Source organism: Hyla sarda, chromosome 4 (genome assembly GCF_029499605.1).
Source record: "Hyla sarda isolate aHylSar1 chromosome 4, aHylSar1.hap1, whole genome shotgun sequence".
Taxonomy (NCBI): Eukaryota; Metazoa; Chordata; class Amphibia; order Anura; family Hylidae; genus Hyla; species Hyla sarda.
Window position 1 is genome coordinate 2,442,164 of NC_079192.1, and position 8,357 is coordinate 2,450,520.

The 8,357-nt window shown below is 40.4% G+C and overlaps 1 protein-coding gene across 1 annotated transcript; it reads right to left on the reverse strand.

The window, feature by feature from the left end:
• Positions 1 to 807: 807 nt before the first annotated feature.
• LOC130366667 (olfactory receptor 11L1-like) lies at positions 808 to 1,728 on the reverse strand. The gene has a single exon (XM_056568987.1). It carries the CDS (start codon positions 1,726 to 1,728, stop codon positions 808 to 810), a length of 921 nt encoding a protein of 306 aa, XP_056424962.1.
• Positions 1,729 to 8,357: the final 6,629 nt, after the last annotated feature.

The following is an 8,357-nucleotide window of genomic DNA, read 5'->3' on the forward strand; positions in this document are numbered from 1 at the left end:
GGACTTTTTGATACATTATTTTCTGTTATATAAAATGATTAAAAAATCCTATATTCTTGTGTTTGGTACTTTTTTTTACTTTACGAGGTTCACCATGCAGTTTCATTAAGATTATATTTTAATATTTTGGATTTTTCCGCACCCGGTTGAAATAATTATGTTTATGTTTGCTTAGATATGTTTTATTGAAAAATAGAAAAAAGAGGAGAGAAAAAGAGTAAAAACACTTGAAACATTCTTTCGATTACTTTCAGATAGCAAAGCATTGATCAGTGATATTGGTGCTCTACTTGTACTGTCTTTTAGAGGCAATCTGTAGTGACCATCGGGGCATAGAAGCAAGCAGGAGACCAATGGCTGCCATCTTAACTGATTGGGATCTCCGCACTGCACTTTAAAGGTTCTGATCAGACCCCTAAACCTACCAACACCTGCTTATTTCACTTTAAGATGGCACAATGGTCATTGAATGCAGCATCAAAAGAGTTAAATGCAAGCCATTAGCATGATCGCTTATGTCTGGCATTAGTGGTGAGTGTTGGATGCAGATAGCAGCTGGTGCTCACCCTCAGTTCCAGAGCTTGATTTATAATCACTGTGCACGCACATAAGTGTATGTACATTGTGTGTAATGAAGCAGTTAATAGTGTCCTTTATTTACCAGTTTATTTGCCAGTAGAGTTTGAAACATGTCGGCCATTGGTGGCCTAGTGTTTTTAGTGTCGCTATGATGCCTGAGCTTCCATAATAAAGCTTGAAATTTACTGGATATTCTAGAGCTGCCCAAATCTAATGGAATTCAACATATTAACATATTTTGCTCTTGAGCTTTTTAAAGACCTGTTTAATCTCTCTATTACTCAGACTGTAGATCATAGGATTGAGAAGCGGAGTAACTACAGTGTAGAACAGGGCGAGGACCTTCTTTACATTTTCCTTAGTTTGAAAAAAATAGATGCAGATTAGGGATCCATAAAATAAGGAGACCACGGCCAGGTGAGAGCTACAGGTGGAGAAGGTCTTCTGCCTCCCGGTTGTAGATGGGATCTTCAGTATGGTGAAGATAATATAAATATATGAGACCATAATCGCCATAAATGGACAAATTACAAATGGTGCAGCCAAGATCATGTCTTCTAATTTCACATAAAAAGTATCTGAGCAGGAAAGTTCAAGAATGGGATCTAAATCACAGAAGAAATGGTCAATGATGTTTGGTCCACAGAACTGTAGTTGACTCAATGTTACTATAAAAGTCAATGTAGCAGCAAATGCAATCACCCAAAACAAGAGAACGGCTTTTAGACATAATGTAAGGTCCATAACAGAGGAGTAATGTAGAGGGTTACAGATGGCCTGATACCGGTCATAGGACATCACTGTCAGGAGAAGACTTTCTAATGTTTCTGAGACTGCAAAAAAATTAAATTGTATCAAACAGTCGATAAAGGGCAGAGAACGTCCTTCATACAACACAACGTGGAGCATGTTGGGTACTATAGTGGTGGAGAGAAGGATATCTGAGAAGGAGAGCTGTGTGAGGAAGAAGTACATGGGGGAGTGGAGGGATCGGCTGTAGGACACCACCACAATGATCAGGAGGTTCCCAAAGATGGTCACACAGAAGATCAGCAGAATGAGGAGAAAGAAAATAATCTTAAAATGTTGTAAATCCTGAAATCCTAAGAGCAGAATCTTGGTCACCGTATAAGAATCGTTGTTCTGCATATTCAGAGCTGTGATCGGGATATTTAGATGATGAGGTTCAGTTTCCTTCGACTCTTTTTGGTGTATTTCATTGTGACCAACGTGTCTACATAAAGGAAACAAAGAGAGAAATTTTAGATAATAATTAAACTCCCAACAAAGTAGAAAATGACCAGGGAACTCACCATCTGCGTTTTCTTCACCACTTCTTTATTCAAGAACACATGAAGGATACAAACAGTGCAGGATACGGGTGGACGATGGACTCGGGGTGGGGGATGTAGACCGGCCCTGATGTACATCCCCCCATGTCTATCATCCACCTGTATCCTGCACTGTTTGTATCCTTCATGTGTTCTTCAATAAAGAAGTGGTGAAGAAAACACAGATGGTGAGTTCCCTGGTTATTTTCTACTTTGTTGGGAGTTGAACATTGAACTGTCTATTACACAGAGAGCACCAACTGGCCTGGATCAGCTAGCAGAGGTACTATCACATTGACTTTATACAGAAGGCAGCAGTGCCGAGTGTATTCGTATCTTTATCAGAGGAAGTTATATAATAATTAATCTCTGGGACATTTTTATACTCTAGTTTTGGTGTTAAATATCCTGTTGAACACTTTCCACAAAACAGGTACATGTACGTGGTGATTAGGGCTAACTTACCGCATCACCATGTACAAGCAAAACATTTCAAATCTAGAAAAAAATATTCTGCTAAATTTTTCACATATAAACTGCTGTATATAGTAATCAAAATGTACCACTAATGTAAAATACAATGTGTCATGAAAAAAAAACAATATTAGAATTGCATTCACAAGTAAAAGCATTCCAAAAGTTATTACAAAATAAGAGAACACACGTCAGATTTTAAACATTTGCCTTGGTCATTAAGGTCAAAGCAGACTGAAAAGTGAAAGGGTTAAAGCAGTATTCTGTATTTAAAAAAAATATATATATCCTCACCCTTCGGAATGCCAATTAAAAAAAAATGTAAGTTTATTTCGAAATGTAACTTGCTTAATAAAGAAATGTTAAAAGAGCAAGACGAGATGAAAACAGAACAAACCAAATATATATATACATATATATATATATATATATATATATATATATATATATATGTGTATATATATATAGAAAATAAATGTAAGAAAATAAAAATGATATCATTGATATGCTAAAAAAAGGAAATTACACATTACAGAACATCATGTATACTTTATATTCAAATATACATTTTCTAGTAATTGATCAATTTTTTATTGAAAATTGGCAAAATCATCTTCAACACTTTCACAGTTTTAATGCCCCTGAAATACTTGATCCTCAAGATATAACTGCTACAGTATAGGGTTAAAGGGGTACTCCGGTGTAAAACTTTTTTTTTTATGAACTGGTGCCAGAAAGTTAAACAGATTTGTAAATTACTTCTATTAAAAAGATATTTACCCTTCCAGTACTTTTTAGCAGCTGCATGCTACAGAGGAAATTCTGTTCTTTTTGAATTTATTTTTTGTCTTGTCCACAGTTCTCTCTGCTGACACCTGATGTCCTTATTAGAAGCTGTCCAGAGAAAATCCCCATAACAAACCTATGCTGCTCTGGACAGTTCCTGACACTGACAGAGGTGTCAGTGGAGAGCACTGTGGACAAGACAAAAAGGAAATTCAAAAAGAACAGAGTTTCCTCAGTAGCATACAGCTGCTAAAAAGTACAGGAAGGGTAAAGATTTTTTAATAGAAGTGATTTACAAATTTGTTTAACTTTCTGGCACCAGTTGATTTATAAAGACCTAAAAAAATGTTTTCCACTAGAGTACCCCTTTAAGACTATGCTCAAAGGGGTACTCCACCCCTAGACATCTTATTCCGTATCCAAAAGAAAAATAGAAATTACCTTGTACAGTCACAAGAAACCGAGGACGATGATCTTGATGTTTTGTGTGTAACAGTTTCATCTTGTCTTGGGAACAAGACGTGAGGTTATTACCATATGCCCCTTTTATAGATGAAATATTACAAACGTGGTGGAACAAAGCCGGAGAGATCTCATTTATGGTCTCTGGTGGGAACAGTCACATTTATTATAATTGGTCTTTATAGATTTAAAAAATGAAATAGTGAAATGTTTATAGATATTTTGTATACACAATCATGGTAAGAAGATCCGTTCACCCCTCATCCTTCATACCCTAATACCAATTTCTAGGTCCTCACCGACTTCACTAAACAGGTCACCTCCGCCAACATCAAACATATCAACATAGTGTCATGAACAGTGCGTCACCTAGGGCAGGGAAGAGTGAGCCCTAAGCTGACCCTGAACCTCTTTCCCTGCCTAATTGTACAATCGCCTTAAAATGGTGGCTCACAAATGACTGGAACTCCGCCTTTTTTTACTGTTATAAGTTATCTAGATCTGGCAGTATACAAGAAACAAATTATAAAATCTTACCTAGATGGTATAGGGTTCCCTCTCTCTTACATAAGATTTACCACTGCCCTTCTGCTTCATGCTGGAAAGGCAACCAAGGAATAGGCACTATGTCCCATATCTGGTGGTCATGTCCCCTAATAGAACCTTTTTGGAACAAAGTTATTGAGATTACTCATAAAATTACGGGTGTCGTCCTGGATAATGACCCCGCCATTCTCCTTCTATCTATGCTTCCTGGTAATATTGCTTGCATGACCCGTTCCCTTTTTAGATTCTTAATTTTATCTGCCAGATCTGTCATTCCGAGACTGTGGAAATCTCCTCGCCCTCTGTCGATCACTGAATGGCTTCCAGAAGTAAATAGGGTACACAGAATGGAAGACCTCTAATCCGCTAACATGGCTGACAAATGATGTTAAAAGAGCAATAAACAACAAAAAAAATAGCCTTCAAAAAATACAAATCTGATGGGTCAGCGATAACATTTAAACAGTACAAAGAGCTTAATAAAATCTGTAAAAATGTAATAAAAACAGCAAAAATTCAAAATGAGAGACAGGTGGCCAAAGAAAGCAAAACTAATCCTAAATATTTTTTTAGATACATAAATGCAAAAAAAACAAGGACAGAGCATGTAGGACCCCTTAATAATGATAATGGGGAGGTTGAAACAGGCGATAAAGAGAAGGCGGAGCTACTGAATGGGTTCTTTAGTTCTGTATACACTATGGAAAAAGGAGCTGACATTGGCCAGGTCAGTGCTGGTAACACATCATGTACAGGTCAGTGCTGGTAACACATCATGTACAGGTCAGTGCTGGTAACACATCATGTACAGGTCAGTGCTGGTAACACATCATGTACAGGTCAGTGCTGGTAACACATCATGTAATACAGGTAGAGTACGAGCTGATCAGCTAACACCGGACCATCCTCCCAAAATCAACGCACGGCAGGTGTATGGCAGCACCGAATACAGGAACAAGGAAGAAATGCCAGCGAGGTATAGCGGATCCCAGATTTATTAAATGTATAAAAACAGGAACGGTAAATACAGGGTGATACCCTGTATTTACCGTTCCTGTTTTTATACATTTAATAAATCTGGGATCCGCTATACCTCGCTGGCATTTCTTCCTCACATCATATAATGTATTGAACTGGCTTAATGTAGAGATCGTACAAGGTAAGTTAAGTAAAGTAAATGTAAGCAAATCTCCAGGACCGGATGGACTACACCCAAGAGTTCTTAGAGAGGTAAGTTCAGTAATATCTGTACCCTTGTTCATGATATTTAGAGATTCTCTGGTGTCTGGTATTGTGCCAAGGGACTGGCGCAAGGCGAATGTGGTGCCAATCTTCAAGAAGGACTCTAGGTCTTCCCCAGGAAACTATAGACCGGTAAGTTTAACGTGCATTGTGGGTAAATTGTTTGAAGGACTTATAAGGGATTACATACAGGAATACATAGGGGATAATTGTATTATAAGTGATAACCAGCATGGGTTTACTAAGGAGAGAAGTTGTCAAACCAATCTAATTTGTTTTTATGAAGAGGTGAGTAGAAGCCTTGACAGAGGAATGGCTGTGTATATAGAGGGGGGCTGTGTATATAGAGGGGGGCTGTGTATATAGAGGGGGGGCTGTGTATATAGAGGGGGGGCTGTGTATATAGAGGGGGGGGGCTGTGTATATAGAGGAGGGCTGTGGATATAGAGGGGGGCTCTGTATATAGTGGGGGGCTGTGGATATAGAGGGGGGCTGTGGATATAGAGGGGGGCTGTGGATATAGAGGGGGGCTGTGTATATAGAGGGGGGCTGTGGATATAGAGGGGGGCTGTGGATATAGAGGGGGGCTGTGTATATAGGGGGGAGCTCTGTATACAGAGGAATGGCTGTGGATATAGTGTTTCTGGATTTTGCTAAAGCGTTTGATACTGTCCCTCATAGACGTCTGACAGGTAAGTTAAGGTCTTTGGGTTTGGAAATTTTAGTTTGTAACTGGATTGAACACTGGCTCATGGATCGTACCCAGAGAGTGGTGGTCAATGATTCGTACTCTGATTGGTCCCCGGTTATTAGTGGTGTACCCCAAGGTTCAGTACTGGGCCCGCTGTTGCTTAATTTATTTATCAATGATATAGAGAATGGTATTAACAGCTCTGTATCTATCTTTGCAGATGACACCAAGCTTTGTAGCACAGTACAGTCTATAGAGGATGTGCATAAGTTACAAGATGACTTGGATAGACTAAGTGTCTGGGCATCCACTTGGCAAATGAGGTTCAATGTGGATAAATGTAAAGTTATGCATCTGGGTACTAATAACATGCATGCGTCGTATGTCTTAGGGGGGGGAGTAAACAGGCAGAGTCACTGGTAGAGAAGGATCAGGTGACTTGTAGATCACAGACTACAGAATAGCACAATGTCAGGCTGCTGCTTCCAAAGCCGGCAGGATATTGTCATGTATAAAAAGAGGCATGGACTCGAGGGACAGGGACATAATACTCCCCCTTTATAAAGCACTGGTACGGCCTCACCTGGAATATGCTGTTCAGTTTTGGTCACCTGTCCATAAAAGGGACACTGCGGAGTATAAAAGGGTGCAGAGACGCATGACTACACTAATATGGGGCATGGAACATCTTAGCTATGAGGAGCGATTAAAGGAGTTACAATTGTTTAGTCTTGAGAAGAGACGTATAAGGGGGGATATGATAAACGTATATAAGTATATAAATGGCCCATACAAAAAATATGGAGAAAAACTGTTCCAGGTTAAACCCCCCCAAAGGACGAGGGGGCACTCCCTCCGTCTGGAGAAGAAAAGGTTTAGTCTCAAGGGGCGACACGCCTTCTTTACCGTGAGGACTGTGAATTTATGGAACAATCTAGTGGTTTGAGGCAGTTTTGAAATCCCAGTCTTGGGGTCCACTAAGGCTCTGTTTCGGGTCCTCTACTCTCTACTCTTCCATCTATATCTTTGGCCTGGGACAGTTCGTAGAGTTATTTGGCTTTAAATACCACTTCTATGCTGATGAAGCCCAAATCTATCTGTTTGGTCCAGATGTCACCTCCATCCTACCCAGGATCTCAGATAATCTGTCAGCTATATCTTTATTATTCTCCTCCTGCTTTCTAAAACTTAACATGGAGAAAACAGAATTTCTTAAAAACAAAAGTTTGAATGTTTTTTTGATGGGTTTAGTTTTTATGCTCTTTATGTGAAAGCTGACATGTTATTATTACACTTGAGCAAATGTTTGAAAAGTTCACCGGCTTGTAGAACTTCTCAAAAAAGTTTGACTTGTGACAGTTTGGCTCTAAGCAAACCGGCAATGCAATAACCCTAAATGTAACCTTTAACACTGCCTAAGAGCTCCAAAGCCCTGTATAACACTGTTAGGGTCACCTAGGAATCTATTCAGGTAGTATTGAAGTGGGTTTTGAGGCAATGTTACAGTGACATGGAGTAACGCATGATAACTCACAGCTCGTTTAGAAACACCCTAGATTTTGTATGCTTTTTAAAACTAAAATAAAGCTGTATAAAGTATTTCTGGTTGGTGGTAGATGCCTGTCGGTGTTATAATGCACACAGAGGTATCAGAGGAAGCAATGGCCTTTTTTCAAGTGTTCCAAAAATTTTCCAAAAATGACACCATTTTCTACAGCACCAGGTGACATCAACCCTAGTGATGCTTGTTACGCCATACGCTCCGGGTCCCTTCTCCTCCCCAGAGCGCTCGCGGCGTTCTCCTGTCTTTAGCGCCCCGGTCAGACCCACTGACCGGGAGCACTGCACTGTCACTGCCGGCGGGGATGCGATCCGCGTAGCGGGACGCGCCTGCCCGTGGGTCGCATCCCAATCCACTCACCTGTCCCGTTCCCCGGCTGTCACGTCCCGGCGCACGCGGCCCCGCTCTCTAGGGCGCACGCGCGCCGCCTCTCTGAGATTTAAGGGGCCAGTGCACCACTAATTGGTGTCTGGTCCAATCAGTGTCAATCACTCCCATTCATATAAAAACCCACTTCCCCTTCCTGTCCCTGCCGGATCTTGTTGCCTTAGTGCCCTGAGAAAGCGTTTTGTGTATCCTAAGCCTGTGTATCCAGACCCTTGCTGTTGCCCCTGACTATGATCCATTGCTGCCTACCCTGACCTTCTGCTACGTCCGACCTTGCTCTTGCCTTGTCCCTGTGTAC

Excerpts from the sequence above, each read along its gene's own strand:
- LOC130366667 (XM_056568987.1), bottom strand. The coding sequence starts at position 1,728 with ATGCAGAACAACGATTCTTATACGGTGACCAAGATTCTGCTCTTAGGA.